The sequence below is a fragment of the Nomia melanderi genome, chromosome 10 (assembly GCF_051020985.1).
Source record: "Nomia melanderi isolate GNS246 chromosome 10, iyNomMela1, whole genome shotgun sequence".
Classification (NCBI taxonomy): domain Eukaryota; kingdom Metazoa; phylum Arthropoda; class Insecta; order Hymenoptera; family Halictidae; genus Nomia; species Nomia melanderi.
In genome coordinates this window covers 3,545,489-3,564,587 of record NC_135008.1, presented here as the reverse complement: position 1 = coordinate 3,564,587, position 19,099 = coordinate 3,545,489, and the positions used below count along the sequence as shown (strand labels likewise).

Sequence of the window (19,099 nt, the reverse complement as noted above, 5' to 3'; positions counted from 1 at the left end):
CAAGGGGAAAGGGAGGGCCGCCGCGCGTTTGCATGGCGGTCACGCGCGGCCATGTTTATGCACCGATAAGGCTGCGAATTAATACACCGCTTTTAGCTAATAACCTTTTTCTTACGTGTATCGGGGTCGTGCGGTATAATAATACGGGATATTGCGTAATTTAACGGGGCCGTCGATGCATCCCCGTAGTTTCGGGGAGAAGAGAAAGCCGAGTCGCTGCGGCAGCGGCGGCGGCGGAGGCCGCGCAGGAAAACAACGCTCTTAGCTAACAGCGATACATTAATTCGGGCTTTATTAAATTTGCTGCGACCCCAGTAATTTCGCCGGCACCGGGACGAGTATCCTCGTTTCTTATCAGCGGAAAGAATGCTACTCCCGCGGAATCTCGCCATCTACCTGTGCCTTGGGTTACTGTCCATGATGAGACGGTGTGTACGCGCCGGCATATACGTGACACCATTAATAATACGCCGCGTGTTGCGAAAAAACACGCCCGAGAACCGCCAGCACGAATCTGCCGCCGCCTCCTCCTCCTACTCCTGGAAAAGATCGGCGGGCACCGATACGCGGCCGATAGAGCGATGCCGGTGCCGCGCCGGCGCGATTAAAATGCTGCGCCGGAAACCGTGACCGGTTTTCGATGCGCGGCCACACGCGGCTCCGGAAAACCTGGCTCTCCGGTGGAATTTTGAACCTATGTCGCGTCGAATGAAATTGTTTGCAGGTAATCGATGATTGTTTCGCTTGTGCTGTGCGGAAACTTATCAAGGGATTTTGGATACGTGATTTGTTGGAGGTAGTTGTAGGTTGGTGAATTAGTATAAGCAGTTTTGATATGTCAGAAGTGATATATGAATGTATGTTTAGTGGAATTCAACTGAACTTTGGCACTTGAAAGGTTTAGAGTAGAGATATTGAATGTTTTCTGATGAAACGATTTTTTGACATTCATTTGGAGAGAACTATGAAACTTTGTAATGTCACAGTATTAAAGAAAGTGATGTTTCAAGAGAGATATGTACTGTTCGCGGTGGCAGAAGTTTCTCGGTAAAAAGGTGAAAGCAGTGGAAAAGTAGTACGTATTGTTTCTGGGATTCTTAGGTATCTCAGATGAAAGACAAACGTGCAGCCTGATTACCGGTGAAAAATCCGAGCGGAAGGATCCGAGTACACGCGGCGTTGATCGCGGAGCCAGGTGTCTGCGTCGAGCAGCGAAGATTACGATTAAATGGATTGACATGGCGACTCCCCGACAACTGGTTCACCGAGACCGCCCATGCTCGGTCTTTGGTTAAGAGTTCAGTTCCGCCAGTAAGAAAATGCAATTACGATAATTCCGGAAAGGGATCGTTCCTCTTAACTCGGCAATAACTCAGCGTCCATTTTTTCCCCCGCCTCGCGGGGATCAAGGTTCGTGCGAGCGGGGAATTCATATTTTTTCCCCGAGTTCGCGAAAGCGTACAATTAGCTTAGGATCGACCACACGCGAGCCTCGTAAAACCGGCGTCGGTCCTCGGCAGGTTCCCGCAGCAATCAGCGCGCTTCTTCGCGCTGGAGCGCGACGATTAACCGCGGAAGGACGAGTGGGCAAGGACGGGGCGCGCGCGCGAACTCGTTCGAGCCGCGCCGAGGAGGGACCAGGCAAAAACGTAACTGCTAACGATTCGCGTCTGTCGTGCCTTAATGTCAGCGCTCGTAAATTCGGGTCGTTCTTCCGAGAACGTAGCCGACTCCCGCCGGCGCGGCGGCAGGGTCGCGTTTAATCTCCCGCTGATCCTCGTAGACAGCTGCCCGGGATCGGTATTTAATTGACAGCTTTTCGACCGAAAATTACACGAGACGTCTACGTCCCGTGTTTATCAAAACGCGATGCTCCCCTTGCAAGCTTTTACCTTCCCGTTACCCGTTCGATAAGCGACGCGAGGAATCGAGTCGATTTTCAACGTTGCCCGAGCCACTTCCGAATTGGGTAAAGGACTTCGATAAACGATCGAGCGGCGGAGATAGCCGAGTTCGGCGGATCGCGATCCTTTGATCGGTCCACCGGCCGGATCCCGACATCCGTCCTTGCTATCGTGTTCTCGGAAATAATTAACGAGCCGCGATAAAGTGTCTCGGGCCGAATGAAACGTCGTTCTGTGCGCGCGCTCCATGAACGGAGGCCGTTCATGAGCGGGCGGCGACATCCAACGTTCCGCGAAATGACTTATTAGCGGTCGGTTTTCAGGGCTCGAGCTCGCCAGCGCGAAGGAGGACGACAAGATCGGCGAAGTTTTATTGGCCGGCCGCGTTACCCTCTATTACTCCCATCGTCGAGCGATGACGACGATGACCGACGACTCCTAGGCTGATTGTGGCGCGCGTCGGCCGGCTGATGAACGTTCACGGGGGACGTTGAACCGTTCCCCGGTCCATTGACTGATGCGCCGCGAGTATATGCGCTCCGCTATGCTGATTCGAGCTTTCAGAGCGCGCCCGGACGGCGAGGACGACCGCGAGCGAACGGCGATCGAGACGGGACGGGACTTGAACGATTCCTCGAGCGAATGTATTCAATGGCCGGGAATAGTCGCCAGTCCCTGCTGAATATTAAAGGGGGAACGGAGCTTATGCGGGGAAATAAGGAAAGAGAGACGCGGACGCCGAACACTCGGCATCGGTCGCTAATGATCCTCGTGCTCGTTCGAGGACATGAATTACGAGGATGACATCCGGTTCAACGATCGGAGCCAGTGAAATCAGTACCGGTCGAAACCCGTTCACTCGGTTACCGCCGATTTACGGTACCGGCGCGCGGAGATTGCTTATTAGGTAGCCGGCCGCCGATTAAATAGGAAGACCAGTGACAATTTGATAGATTGAGCTTTTTGTCGATGGACTCCGTCGTTAGGGCTGCCACCGGCGAGCCGGAATCGTTCGGGTTTTTGTTCGGCGACCGGTCGAATAACTAATAACGAGCCGCGCGATGGTTCACGCGGACGTTCTTGAATGCGTCGCGGCGATTTCTCGCCGGAGAAAAAGCCTCGCTGAAGATCTAGATGCCTTCGAATAGCTGCGGTCGCACGGAACATTCTGGAACGTAGGGTTCGCTCGATTCTTCGACACGAAGGCATCGAACTCTGCTTCGTTGGAAGACTCCGTTGAATTTGACCCGTTACACTCGACACGAGACGGAATTATAAAATCTAATATGTAATATTAACCCCTTGCCGTACAATGACTGAGACTCGCGATGAAGATTTCTAAACTAATTTAACAAGAATCAATGTTGTTCATCGCCCACGGATCAAAGCAAACGTAGAATGGGAAATTTTGTTGCATTTCTTACAAATTGTCGATAGTAAAATATTACACTAGCTTAGTAACGAAAGTAAATAGTACGCCAAAGGGTTAAGCTTCGTACACATCGATGTGAAATACTGAAATAAACTAGCTTCGTTTCTTAATCTACGTTCTCTCATCAGTTTCATCTATATCTCATCGGAAAGTGTCGAATGCTAGAAAACATTCAACCATAAAGGGCTGGAAGACACATACGCTCAGTATCCTTCCATCTCGACAAATTACTAGCGACAAAACTCTCGGTAGTCTCGCAAACAAGAAAATCGCGTACAGATTAATCAGCGCAAAACAGACGATCGAGACGCACGAACGGTACTCGACCGTAACGGAAACCAGCGGAAAAGTATCAGGGATCCCCGGCGAACGACGGATTAACTCGCGCGATCCCGCGGTAGCCGGGCAAAAAGCGCGAGTCGCGGGAACGCTTATGAAAGGGAACAATCGTGGGCGCGCGAAACAATCAATGCGGCTATATATACGAGCGCGTGCGTAGACTCTGGGCGCTGAATTAACGGCGGCGCTAATTTTAGCGTGGTTTCCGCGGCGCGGCGCGGCGCGGCGCGGCACGGCGCGGCCGCGGAAGCGAGATTAATGCCGCCAGCCCGGGGAACGGTGAATTAAGGCTGATCCGTATCGCTAAGGACAGGGCAAGTTTGATACGAAGGGCAGCACGCGGGACCGCGAGCGAGCGCGAACGATCTAATTAAACGCCGGGCCGCAATTAGATCCAGGCCCGGGCGGACGTTCTACTTCGCGGCGCGATACGACAGTCCGACCAAACTTTCGAAGCGCTAATTACTTCGCCCCTACTTCGACCCGTTTCTCGGGAGAAAGCGAGAAAGAATTCTCCCCGGCGTTGTTCGCCAGCATCGTTGCGATCCCCGCGTCGATCCCGCGGATCGGATTTTGCCGCAGTGTACGAACCTTATCAAGCCCCGAGCGCGGCTCAAGTTTGTTAATTGCGAGTAATCGATGTGTAATTGGACCGTCGGCCGTTCGAGGCTGGAAGTTGGTCAAACGTCGCGCATAAAGGGAATTGCCTAAGTGATATGGTTCCTACGATTCGATTGCAGCGATCGAGGATAGTATTGGCCGCGTGTTGCCTTCCACGTACACGTTGATTCACTGATGGAACTAATTGTTCAAGTATAAGGGAGTAGAAATAGAAACGTTCACGAATCGTTGACGAATCACCAAGTAACCGAGCAACGCCGTTTACCCGGGAATAATTAGAAGCTGAAATCCTACGATTCCGAAAACGAAACGAGCTGCACCAGATTTACAGGCTCGTTCGGATACACGATTCCGGGTTCAATCGTGCGTGGACAATAAACGGAGAATGCATAAACGTTGTCGCCGCTCGGCTAGGAGACGCTCGTAATCGCGGGCGCGTCGAGCGATCGGAGAACGGGGCAGGGAAAAAACGAGCGAAAGGAGGAGAATACGGAAGCGACGATCAGCCAGAGAAATATTTTCGTAATAACCGTAATTAGAGATTGCGTCTCCCGGGGACGAAGTCGTTCCGTCGGGCGGAGGCGAGGCGAGGCGCGCGGCGGAAAGTGGCCTGGCCGGGCGGGGAAAAAAAGATCGGCCGCGCCGACAAAAAGTCATCGTCATTAGCGGTTGGTCACCGGTCGTCGGTGCCTCGTCACCGGCGTCGGTCCCTCTTTGAATCTCTCGTCGCCCCGGCGAACGGTTAACAGTTAATGATTAGTTAATGATTTTTTCCCTGGCCGCCCCTCCGCCGCTTTTATTGGCCGACTTCCAGCGCGGCTCGGCGCGGCGGCCGCGGCAGCGGGATTCCATTCGGTGCATGCCCTTGGATCGCTCCCCATGAAATCGTAATTGACATCGTGTAACGTGAATTTAAGCGGCAATTAAGCGACGCGGCCGAAAGTAGGCGAGACGGCGAAATTCGTGCGGCCGCGTCGTTTCTCCGAAACGATCACGCGCGAGGGGAACATCGTTGCCGCTGCGTTTCTCTCGAGAAATCGTTCACGCTCGGCGCGTTCCCGACGGAACGGATCGCGACGACGTTATTCTCCTTCGGCGGTGTCGGAAGCTCGCGCGCGTAATGGAAACGATTTTCGTCTTCCTCCCGGCGCGCGCGGCCCACGATCGATATCGATGCAACGCGGTTGCTAACGATTAGCTTCCGTTATGGTGCTCGGCACGCCAACTACAATTAGCCCGGCGCTAAATCCAGCCGGTCGTTGGGCAATATCAAATTTATACCGCGCGATGCCACCTCTCGGCGCCGCACTATTCGCGGACAGCGGGAACGCGGGCGAACGCGTGGGCGTTGCACGCGAAACGGGAGAGCGACGCGGAGGAGGCTGCGAAATTGGTCGCCGGCCAATTATCGAATCTGTCGAACCGCTGTCTGACGGTTCGTAGAACCTATTCTTACACAGGTGGAAAATCGGGCTCGCTCTTTGTTTTCTCTTCGACCGCGCGTTTTGTAACACCGAATTAGACGCGGAGCCGAGAGTCTCGGTTTAACGAACGTGTTCGCCGAGGCGGAATCCTGTTCCGTGAGGATCGAACGTCGCACACTTCGCTCGTCGTGATTCCCTTCCGTTGGAACGTCATCGGGAATAATGACACTGCCGCGAGCGCGACCGCGAAACAAATGATAACCGTTAACGCAAACAAAGACGAAGCGTGAAGTCCGGGAATCAGAGAAAAAAGGTGACGAAAGTGCACCTGCGAACGAGCGGGTAATATTCAAGGAGGCGCGAGGGCAGGCAGCAAATCGAAGACGTTTAAAACGAGAACGAGCCCGAGGGTTTCGAGGAACGGCCGATTTGTCCATAAAGCCGTTAATGTACGCGTTTCACGCGAACGAAATCGAACCGCGCAGCGCGTCGACGCGCGAGACGCCTCGGACCTGTCCGTTAATAAACGACTGCGCTCCGGATCGATATCGTGTGCGTAGACGCGATTAAATCGATCGCAAAGGGAAAGAAACGTATCGGAAATAGGAGGCCGGGACTCTGTTGCCGGAACGGGACCGTAATAAACAAACGCGAAGTCGAAGGAGCCGAAGAACACGAATCCCGCGACGCGTTCCGTGCGCTTCAAGCGCGATCCTTACCCGACATCTTCGGCGTTATGTAATTACGAAGCGCGATTCCGTTCGGTTATCGCGTCAAATAGAAATTACACGTACGTACCAGTTTCTTTCCGAAGCGAGCGGACATTGACCAATAAATAATTCAAGCTGCGTACAAGCGCTGGTTGCGCGACAAGCTCGAACGTTAATGTCCGCGGTCGGACAAGCGGGTAAAAAGTCGGAAACGAATGGGCTTTAGTCGCAGATAAATCACATCGCGGTGCGACCGTTTCGTGTTCCCGACCTCCGCGGCCGCGACTTTTCAACCGATCCGCTCGGCGGACAGATAATACCGCTGACAGGAGTTCCGCGCGGCGAACAAAGACGAGGCCAATCCCGCCGCGGCGGAAAAATCGGCGAACAAAGGCTCGCGGGCGTGGAAACGAAGACAATTCTGGTTAACGCGAAATTGGTACAGTTCCGAACGATACCAGGCCGGTATAAGCGGCCCCGATCGCTCGTAAATCAACGGCAAATTAGACGCGAGGGAGAAACGCGCGCGCGCGCGGGCGCGTCGATTAAAACGGCGCGCACGGCAACGGCGAGCGAAAGATCATGCGTGCACATTAGAACGCACACCAGCCGGCCGAAAGGTTAAGAATCGATCATACGAAACGTTATTTCAGGTTGCGCGGCGATCGGTGCCCCGGCTTTTTCGCGGGATTAATTGCTCGGGCTATCGATTACATCTGCACGCGATTCTAGGCTTTAATATTTGCCGTTGCGCGCGTCGGCTACCGTGCGCCCTGAACCTTACGGGCATCCGTTTCGGCTTTCAATCAGCCGACAGGAATAAACATAAATAAAATCGGGAGACATGCGTGCCCTATTAAAAACCGATTAATTCGGAGCCTGTTACGCGCGGGGATCTATTCCCAGTCGGATCGGGAATTATTCCAACCTCGGGGGGACGGGGGACGCGACTCGGCCGGCCCCCGGACGAAGAAGAATGTTCTATTGTAACGCGAGGTGAAAAACGTGTCGGCTGGTTTATTGAATGTTAATCATTACGCTTCGTGGAATGCGTTTACCGATGTTCCAAGGAACTCGCGCGCACCGGTTCTTAAACGATTCTTTTCCCATGGAATTCTTCTAGAAATTTCTTGTCTAAAATTTTTCATTCCTAACGTTGTATCTGTACTTACTTCTCTGTATCCATTGTCATTCGCGTAGTTAAACACGTCACTGCAACTAGAATCCGAATCCTTCGGCAACCCCTCACAATGGAACTGCCCCCCATTCAGCAAAGAGCGAAATTGATGGCGACCTCCGTGAATTTTTCCGTCCGACGGAAACGTAATACGACAGACGTCGGAATAAAGGACACAATGTTGCTGGATACCCAAGACGGCCCTCCGTCCGTCGATCTCGATCAACTTCGTTCCTCGGGTTACGTTGTTCACGTGGGTAGCCGTACATAAATTATTCTTCGACTCGCCGTGGCCGCGCATTTAATTGTGACAACGAGATTGATCGCTGCCGCGACTGCTCGCCCCGTACGCGCCATTAATATCGCGGGACGCGATTTACGCGGCGCGTATAATGCACGATCGAGAAACAAAAAGTGCCCATTGAATACACCGGCGGTGCGGCGCGGCGCGTTATTAAGTATTATATTTAAATCATTTGTTGCCGGCGCATCGGTGCTAACGAGGGGCCACGACAGCGGCCTAACGAGCCGAGCACGCCCACGCGGTTTTATCGTTTCAGGGTAAGCATCGTCTTCGATCTTGACGAATGACCCGCCCGCCCGACCCCGCCGCCCCGACGACTTCCACGAACCGTCGCGCGGTTGTGACAAAACTGTAAATTGAATATCGACCGGTCGCGGCTCTCTGTGTCATGTCGCCGCCCATTAAGCAACCCTTGCTCGCGACCCTACTCTCGAGCTCGAAAATTAGTTTCGCGTGCGACCGATCGAACCGATCGAACGTTCGGGGAATCCTCGCGCGTCAGCCGCCGCGGGGCTCGATCGTGGAAATTTCTGTCCAGGACGCCGACAGACGACGAAATAACGTGTTAAGGGGCTTCTCGCGCCATTGAAAATTAAATTACAGCAGGTGACAGCGCTCGAGCGGGAACATTACATTTAATGCGAGAAGACTTAAATGACTGTTCCCCTGCTTTCGAGTGTTAAAGTGAAATTCGATCACGCCTCGCCGACGATTCCGCCGTAATTTCATTGCCGGTGTCTTCGATTAATCGTTCCCGTCCTACAACCGGTACTCGTGTAATCACATCGACGCGTAATCAAGATTCCCAGAAAACAGCTCATACTCCGCCGAGTAAAGCTACTCCTCGATCATCGTTATTAATACCCTATCGGATCGCCTTTCATCTAGTTCTGTTCGAGAACGATCTGCCAACCGCGGGATCAAGATAAATCTGAAACTTTAATCTGTTCCCCCGTCAGTCGGAACATTGTAATTTTTCGATTAACAACGTCGTCCGTCCGGCTTATCAGTGACGGATAATTGATCGTCCGCGACGTGCCCGTCCGTGGACGTATGAGAAGAGAAATCAGCCCGCGTCCCGGTGGACAGGCCGACAATTACACCGGGCGAACACGCCCGGAAGAATCCGATCTTTCGTGTCCAACGGAGGGAATTTCACCGGTGTCACCTGCCGGTCGCCGCGCGCCACCTTGACGAAATTACATGTCGCCGAGGGAAATTGCGACGCGCCGCCGCTGATTGCCAGCCGGCCCGCGACCGATCACGGCGATCATCGTGCGTGTCCGCCGCGCGCGGAGGCCGGCTCTTTAGAGGCTCATCAGGCTGGTTCTCGCGGCTCCTTTCACGTTTATCGAGGATAAACTGCGCCCGTGTTTGCGGTTTGATTTTCTTTAGACGCTGCCCAGATTGATCCCGCGGAGATTTTATGGATAACTGTGCGTGCAACTACCAGATGTAACGAGATTGGACCCGGAGACTGCCGAGGCGAGCGCTTCCTTGATGGAACCGTTCAGCTCGCCGACGATACTCTCCTCTAAATTCGTTCGATTTTTCATGCTCCCTCGGGTTCGCCTGTCACGAGCCTCGGAGCGCGGATCGGACGGCGATTGGCAGTCGGCGAACCTGTCGGAGGAACGCTGATGGAGTCTTACCGTGCATATCGTCGGAGTTTGTCCGTGGATCTTGTTGCCGTCCAGCAGGTCCGGAGCCTTTGGCAGCTCTGGCTGCGTCCTGGAGGACAGTGGCGACGAGGTTGGTATGCTGCTGGCGTTCGACGTGTGAATCGGCGGCAGCGGCGCGGCGAGAGGCAGCTCCGGTCGGAAGAACCACGTGGACCACTGGAAGGACATCGAACGATCATTACACCTTACTTTCTCAGTCGTGACAATTCAGACTAGTTAATAACCTCCGAAGAAGCTAGCGTTAAAATCTTATCCACGAGCCTACTTTTATCCTACCCAAGAAAGGAAACAAGATTCAATTATCCGATAGCCGCAAGAAGAGGAGCAAGAACGATCTTACGTGAAACAAGAACCTAGCTAAATCTATCCTCGCCCTTTTAAACGACAATTTACGACGAAGATAAAGCGGAGCGCACAAAAAAGACTATCGAGCCCGTGGAATCTTTATAATCGAGGAAACTGTGCCGTAAAGTCGAGACCATTTGCCTGTCGTCGTTCAGGTTCCCTAAGTGGAGAAGGAAAAAAAGGTCCGAGGACCCCGACCTATCCGCCTCGCGTTCCGCGCGCGCAGATAAAGCTCTTACTGTGACCGGGGAGCAGGCATTAGTGTCACCGGGTGAATATGAACCTCTCTAAGATAGATGACACAAGCCCCTGACCCCGTAAGAGCCGCGCACGCTCCGAGGTCGCCGTGCGTGTGGTCCATTGTAAACGCTCTCGCGCGGGAACCCGGGGCGAGGATGAAAAGAAGCCACGGCGTGTTCCGCGCACCGTGGTACGTAAAAGACCTTTTGATCGGCCTGCCCGGGCGACACGAATTCCTCCGCGAAAGCGTTCACCCGTCGGCCCCCGATGCGATCGCGCCTTCGCTCGGCTCGGCGGCGGCGGAGGCGGCGGCGGCGGACGCACGCGATTATGCCCGGCCCGCCGCGGCGAGTGCCGGGTTAAGTCCGTTTTGATCGGAGCGCGGTTCGATTTATGGACCGTACGTGTGCTCCGAGCAACGAAATTCGACCGTTGATAATGGTAATGATAATAATTCGATTTTATCGCGCGTAAAGTCGGTAATATTGTGAAAGGAGCGATATTTATGGACCGATGCGCACGATAACGAGAATAATGACGACGTAAACGAGTCCCGTGTGTTCCTTTGTATTCTCTTTAATCGGATTAACCGCCCGATGGAACCTTCGAATGTGATACATTGTCGATGAAAAACGGGCCTCGTGAAATCCGAGTGCACAATGGAACGCAACGGCGAAGGCTTGCTCGATTGAGAAATCGTTGCTGCGGAGACTCGGGTGAACGGAATTGGCGATTGTCGATGAATTCTAATGTATTCCAACGATGCGGGTTATAAGGAAGATCTTACGAATTTGAAGATGTCGTAATGTAACCGCGTTTTGGTTATTTTTGAAGGTAGGGATGGAAGTTCGATCGGTCACGACAGGGTGGCAAGTTTCAGAGCAGAAGGTTTTAGGGTGGTCTGGCGAACGTCTCTTGTCTTCGGCTGCTACGGAGAGCCGGGAGTTAACGCCAAAATCGAAATAACAAACTTCTAAACCCGGTGAGTTAACGCCGGCCCGGCAAGTTCTCGGCGCTCTGTTATTTCCCGTTTAACCGCCGCCATTCCGCGAGCGAATCGTTTACCGTGGACAAGCCTCGTAACCGATATCCTGTCCGCGGCCTTGCTCGAGACGCCTTAAGAACCCGCTCGGCCGTTTCTGACGCGCTTTCTGTCCCAGTTTCGCGGATTATAAGCGATATCCGAGCCTTACTCTTCATTAACGCACCGTTTCACGCTCGCCGAATTTACTTCGTTGCTGGTGTTGGAGCTACCGAGCACTTACACTGTCTTCGAATTTCTTTATGGAAATCATAAGCGTACGCTTACTAAGATTTCTTTAACCCTTTGCGGTCCGAAGTGTTCTTGGTTTTTCACTTTGAGGTTCACGTCGACGTTATTCAATATTTATTTATTCAAGAATATTTGGGAGTCATTGAGATGTTACCTTTAAATGGTACAATTGTGATGCTGCAAATAAATATAGAAAAAATTGTAAAACAGATAGATGTTTCAATAAAATTGAATGTCGAGTCTGACTCGACATAGGACTGCTAAAGGTTAATAATTAAAAAAGTTATTAATCTGTACCTTTTCGGTGACTGTAAGAGAAGAAATTAGCAATGAGCTATTTTTACTAATTTGGTAGTATCACTGCTAACGATTTGAAAGAAGGCAGAGGAATATTTTGTTCGTTGTAAACGCTCGCTTCGAAAGCAATAATACAAATAGAGAAACCATCTTACTTTAACTTACATGCGACTGACATTGATTTGTATTGAACTGATTAACACTAGGTTTACGGAACGCGTCAAATTGACGCGTATTGGATTTTAGAAATATTATTTTGTAAACGTTTACGCCGATTTTGATTCATGCGATCACACTCCCAAGTACCTCAATTACCTACTATCAAATCTCCAGTTTCCACAATCTAAATAAACGAGCATCAATTCTTTTAAGAATAATAGAATAAAGTGTACAATAAATGCCCGTAAATCTAGTGTTAAACGCTCATCATTATACGACGAGAGAATAATGAAACGCTAGATGAAATCAAATCGAATACTAAAGTGACACTTCGTTCCGCAGACTCTTGATCACATTTCTGGAAATTCGGTTTCTGTGAACGGACTGCATCGCCGATATCCGGTCCCGCCACGTGTACAATCGTCGGACTATTTTTGTACGGGTTAGGAGAAACACGCCGCGGAATATTTCGAATTCCAGCCCCGGTAGTCATCGGACGCTCAGCTGGAACTTTCAGCTGTAAGTGAGCGGGCTCGCATGGATCTTATCGCGCCGCGGAAAAATATTTGCGTTAGAATTAATCACCGGTCCCCTCGGCGACTCTCCTACGACCGAATACGCGGCACCGCGATCATAATCGTGATCTACGAACGCGGACTACCCCCTTTTTATTATTTCGAGAGGCCGCGATCTAAAAGTAGCGAGCGGCCGGCGCGATTCTCTCGCAGGCGCCGCGATAAATATGGGCCGTCCTTTGATCGCGATAATAATAGACAACGAGAATTACGCTGGGCCGAATTTTTCAATCGATATCATATCACTCGCCGGAGAAAATCTCCCGACCGGTATACCCGTCCGCGAGATTTCAATCTGTTATTTGTTTCGCGTGTCACGAGAGGTTTCTCGGTGGAATCGAATAAACGATCGGCGGTAAACTCCGATTCTCCGTCGCGGCCGCTTTAAGCGGCGCCGCTGTATTTTGGCACGGTTGTAAATTACGAAAATCAATGGCCGAGCGGACGGTGAGCTGGTTGCGACATAAAAAGATCGACTCGATATTACGATCGATAAGAAACATCGGGCGAATTTGACCCGAAGGACCCGCGGTTCGTACGTAATCAGTAATCGTCGCTTAAGAATCATTAAACGGGCACCACCGCGTAATTACACGGCCGGACAGATTGCACGTTGCGAGGACCGTGTGGTTATCGATTGCGATCGGGCAAATTGATTCGGCCAGCCGAACCAGTATCGTTTGGAGACGAACGGAGGTGGAGAGCGCCGAGGCCGGACCGAGATGGAAATCGGGACGAAGACATCTGTAAAACGGATCAGCGAAATTTATGCGCGAATCACTCCCAATGATATATAATTCCTGCCGAATAAATTGAGGGACACGCCGAATTACCCGATCGCGTCGTCTGGAACCGGAGCCTTGCTCGACTTCGTAATGCGCAACAGTTGAATTACGAAACAGGTCGATAGCAATGTTCTGCTATTAAGAATATTTCCAGCGGAACAGAGGGGGAATTAACATTCCTCCGAGTAATTGGACAGAAAATTTGCATGTTTCGCCATGTCGGACGCGAGCGTTATCTAGTAAGCTTCGATTATCCTCGAAACAAATTGTTCCGATAATCCTCATGATCGTTCCATCGATTTCGATAATTGACGACGAGAGATAAGTAAAAGTCTCGTTGCGTCTTTAAGTTATTTTCCGTCCGGAATGGACGTTGCTTTTCGAAAAAGCACGAGCATGATTGCTCAATCTTCGCGAGCGTGCGCGAGCGGCGTCGTAAATGAAAATGCAGGCGGAGGAAATAGAATAGCACGACTATGCTTAAGAAGATGATTCCGAGGAACCTGAAGATTTCCGTATTCTTTTCCCCCGAACGGCGGGACGGTGACGTGCGGCCGCGTCGTTACATCCCCCGGCCCGGACGCGGTGCTTTACGAGGGAAGAGGGCTGATTACGCGTTTTACCGAGCATTACGCTTACGACGATGCAATTCCGCGACAAGCATCAATTTCGAGGGGACACGCTACCGCCGTCATGGCACGGCTACGCCTAAGAGCGTCGGGGTTCAGGCTCGTGTTCGACCTATGCAAATCCCGCGGTACACGGGTCGCTCATCATCGGGCTTCGGGCACGAGGTAAACACCGAAACCCCGATCGATTCTGCTCGTTAATGTCGCTGATACCTTGTATCTGGGGTCGTCGGGATATTTCCCCGTCGAGTGCGCGATCGCACGCACGATACCGCGCGCAGGGAGGTTCTTCGAACCTTCGAGTGTCTTATCCGTCGCGAATGTGCATCGGAGTTTTCTCTTTCGAGCATGGAAAAGTGTGCGGATAAGGAATTACGGGATGATCAATGGAATGCTCGAAGTGATGCAGGAATTTCGATATGATCGAGATCTTGACGTTATCAATTGTATTCACAATGAATGCAAAGGAGATTGAAACTTTGTATGAGTTGATGACTGGAAAGAAATGAAGATTTGTTTATGGTGGAATTTTCAATATTTGATACTGTATCATTTGTAGATGATTACATAAGTGATGCAAAGGAGATTGCAGTCTGCTTTGAATTATAGTTGCGATTTTTGATTGATAAAAGGGAGAGTTTTGTTCGTTTCGCGAGTCGAGCGAGTCCGATGTTTGCGCTATTAATTCCGAGAGATCCTCATTTTCTGGTGGGTTGAACGAGCGATCGAGGATATCCTCGGCGATCAGGAAGCGACGAGCCCGACAGCTGTGATAATTAGTTCGAGAGAGCTTGCGCACGTCACCAGGGGGGACGACGTAGCGAGGTGCGCGTGCAAGCACGTCGACGATCATTGCGCCGCTCCATCATCCGCGTCATTAATACATTGCCGGTGACGGGTAGCGTTAATCTTGGCTGCCACGAAAAACAATCGACCGGCTTCATGGAAGTTTCAATGTATCTCCGCGTCGCGGAACAGCCGTGATGTATTCGACACTGTACGTCGCATCTATTTTCGTATCTCGAACGATGCGCCTTCTTTCGGCCGGATCTTGGCAACCGTCGTGGGATCGCGCCGATGGAAGATCAGGCGGTGGATGATGCTCCCTCCGTGGGAGGTGCGAACCTTATCATTATTCGTCGAGCAATCGGTATCATCGAGAGATAATTTCATTAACTTCGAAGAACAAACGTCTACTGCAGACATAGACATCCACAATGCTAAGCTTCGAGAGATTGTGTAATAGTGTAATAGTATAATGAAGCATGGGACTAAACCTGTAGAATGATGATTTGGTGTTGAACCGTGTTCATAGTCATGCGACAGGATATTATAGAATCTCTCCATGAAAGAATCCGAGACTAACGTGGAAATCTGACGAAACATAATAGAAGACTCCCGATAGTGTCGAAGAACACAGGTTAACTCGTCCAACGAGCATGAAACTCGTCGTTGAACGAAAGGAACGCGTCCCCCGAGCGTGATGGAAGGTGCACGCACGGTGGTTCGTCGCGCGCGATGGTAGTCTTCAATTGCGACTGGTTTAACGAGCAGTTAGCCGTGGTTATCTGATGGAGTCTGCCCAGCCGGTGTGACACCGGCGTGTCATATCACGCGCGTCACACTCCCGTGGCTCCGCGCGGCGACGCGACATCAACGTCCGCGCGTGTCTACGGGCCGACCCGCACGCTCGCCGAGGACCTCCGCGCGCGTGCAACACGCTACGCGCCGCCCACTTCGTGTCCCGTAATTACCGGCGACAAAGCGACCGGCCGATCGGCATAACGTGACAACAGAAAACGAGCCGCGATCCGCCACGCACCACGGCGACGAATTAATTTGCGGCGACCGGCCAGATTGCCATCGGCACAGATTTTTCCGTCCGGCGCGATGGCGTGCCTGCTCCAATAAATTTCGAGCTTAGGGAGGCGTGGCTCGAATTAATGTCAACCCGGCGAGCCGCGTTTTCTTGTACGATGATCCCCGTACACACGTCTCGCTGGTTTCTTCGTCGTTCCTCGCGATCGATCAATTTCACGAGGGAACGTTTGTATCGGATAACTGGATTCGCGGAGGAAAGAACAACGTTATCGGGGGATTAGAACGGGTAAGCCCGAAGCAGAGGTGAGCAGAGATTACTCGGCGACTCGGGTTATCGATTTCGAAGCGCGGGTCGAGCAGAACGCGGAATGAATCCGCGCGAACGAGCTTGTTGCGAGAGATCGCAATAACTCACGACAGGGTCCGTCGCGGTAAATCCCGACGCAGCTGCGCGAGGAGGCGAGATCGACGTTTCCCGACGCGGAACATAATTATTATCTTTCTCCGGAGACGTATGGGAAAATTCTAGCGCCAGCGCCAACGCCGGCGCACCTCCTCGTCACCTGCGAGCGTAATCAATCGGTCGGACGTGAGTCATACCCGGCCCCGGGTCTCTCTCTCTCTCTCTCTCTCTCTCCTTCTCTCTTCGCTCGTAACGCCTCGTCGCCGAGAGTTACTCGGCCTCGAGATTACTTTGTGGCCCGGCGAGACGGGGAAAACGGGAATTTTCACCGCGAGCGAATGGGACCTAGCGCCGGGTCCAGGTTATTGGCTATTAACGCGCTGGTCACTGGATATATTACAGCTATTATAGGCACCGGGCATATAAATGGCTGCTTACGCGGCAGAGGTAATAATGCGGAGTTCAATGTTACATTACAAATGTGCCCACTTAGTCTACTTTACGTCTCCGCGATAAGGCGCGGGGCCAGCGAGAATTTCCCGCTTCCGCTTCCGCGATTTTGCCGTGGGCACTCTCCGTTCAGCCTCGTTTCCTCGACTAGACACGCCGAACAGCGCCGCTGGAACGGACCGAACACGTCGCGTGTAATTCCTTTCGCCGATTAAACACGATTATTCCCGAAGGATCTACTCGACGCTTTCGACCGAAAGTTTCTCGCGGCGTCGAACGATCTCTAGTTTTATCCTCCTCGGTTCTAGCAGTTAACCGAATCGTTTCAGCCGTCTAATATCACGTCCACCGCGACGAGCGCGGGGAGTATTAAGGTTTTCGATTCTGGCCCGCGACAAGATTGCTCAGGCGGCGTTGCAGGCAATTACGGGCGCAGCGATGAAGAAAGTCGCGAATAGTCGAGAGAGTTCCGAGCCGGTGCTCGAACTTTGAACCATAATTTCCGAACTAATAGGCATTCCAGCCGCGACAGGCGAGAATATCGCGGGCCCCGCGCGCCGCTCCTCCGTTTCCACCGTGAAAAAGATGACCGTGGTATCCGCGCCTCGCCGTCCCTCTCGCGCGACGCGTCCGACATATTTATTAAAACGCGTTTCCAGCACGACGAGGAACGCTCGGACGGCCGCGGCCCGGGATAGGCTTTACGGAACGAACGTCGTGGGGCGGCTCGTTGTTATTACCGCGAGGCCGGTCATTATCCTCTAACCGAGGACGACGAGGGGCACCTCTTACGAGAGTGACTTCTATCGGCGACCTATCGGGCGAGCCGGCGTTTCAGGGTTGCGTGGTGTCTCGCGCCACGGACACGTACACGTCCGCTTAAATAAGAGATGCGATAATGCCGTGGAAGGTAGCAGCGACGGCGGCGGCGGCAAGAAAGGGGAAAAACCGATTCAACGGCCATCGGCGATCCTCCCCCCGACGCTTCGTGCCTGCTGCTCGCCGCCGCGTTATTTACCATTTTATTCGTTATCCTTTCCGCAGGCGCGTTGCGCATGGCCACGGTTGCAAACACGCCTGACACTCGACCGGCTGTGCACGCGAGAGAATTTTCTCCGCGTGTTCCACGACGCCAGCGCGGAATTAATATTGCAACGTGCGCGAAACGGGCGAAAGAAACGGGTAAGCGGCGGCGTACGTTGGCGACGTGAATTAGCAAAGTGTATCGATAGATCCTCGCCTTCCAGGGGGCTTCGAAAATGAATTCTTCATGTTTGTTGAAGTGCGTTCTTCGTGCTCCTTCGATTGCCTTCTTTGACGCGTCATCCGAATTCAGGGGATGTAAGATTATAGAGCTATAAATGAATTTCTTTCGAGACAATTGAATTCTGTTGGAGATGCAAGAAGGTTAACTGCGACGAATCTTGGTTTTCCAGTTTCCATTTCGTTAGAGTGATCCTTTCCTAGGTGGGACTTAGTGACTGATAACACTCAAGTGTTAACCCCTTGTCCTACAACAACGAGTGAGACTCGAGGTGAACATTTTCAACATGATTCGACAAATATATATATTACTCAGTTCATTCGAATTCAAAGTAAATATTATTCCACTGTAATCAACTATTATACTTATAAGGAAATATAGGCATAACATATGCTTAGAATTTTTCTCTTTTTCCAATAAATTATTAATAACAAAGTAGCCGTATCGATTAGAGTTGAGAAAGAAATCATAGGCCAATGGGTTAACCCCTTGCAGACGAAGATTTGAAATATACGAAACCTTCAGCAGTTGAAGAATTATATATCGATTGCTTAAATAATAGAAAGAAAAGAAATTATACACAGATCTCTTGCTGTTTGAGTAATCGAATCATGTTTGCGACTTGCTCTTTGAAATATGGAAATGTGATCTCGAAATGTCGTTCGTTCGCAAAGGGTTAAACGTTTATTCCAATGAAAGTGAAGATTCTCCAGGAATCCCCAAGTTTTCAGCCGCGACACGAAGAAGCAGCCAAGGGTCACCGAAGGATGCGCCGCCGAGGCACGTCCTTCGGGTTCAATTAATTGCACGCACGAATTACAAGCGGACAATGCTATCGCGGATCTCGCGGGCCCCCCAGGGCGCGCGATGCGACCACACACAACACGCATTAATTCTCCTATTACGGGCATTGTGGCGCGCGTACGCCGGCATTATTGGCATTGTACCTTCGCGGACGCCCACGGACGCCCGTTATCGAGTATCGAGCGTCGCGACGTCGCTGCAACCCCCATAGCGCGGCGCTAACGAGCTGTCGTCGACGTTATCTATCCACGAGTCTCCCGATACCGATGTATCCTCCCTGTAATCATCACCCGCCGCGCCTCCCGTCCCCCCGCGAGCCGAGTTCCGATGACGGAGCAGTGGAACCGGCTGATTGGGGGATGTAGCTCGTCGAGGAGGCAACTCCGTGAAAATTTAATGGCGTCGACTGGGACGGCGCTCGCGAGAATCGGAATAATTGTCAGCGAACGAAATGATCTCTC

The 19,099-nt window shown here is 51.9% G+C and overlaps 1 protein-coding gene across 2 annotated transcripts in view; it reads right to left on the bottom strand.

Annotated features, from left to right (window-relative positions):
- LOC116434688 (uncharacterized) overlaps nt 1–19,099 on the bottom strand; it is a 262,733-nt gene that overhangs the window by 225,165 nt on the left and 18,469 nt on the right. For both annotated transcript variants that reach the window (XM_076371327.1, XM_076371328.1), the window contains exon 2: nt 9,564–9,749. In XM_076371327.1, the coding sequence (XP_076227442.1) occupies nt 9,564–9,749 (186 nt within the window). The remainder of the gene's footprint in view (nt 1–9,563; nt 9,750–19,099) is intronic.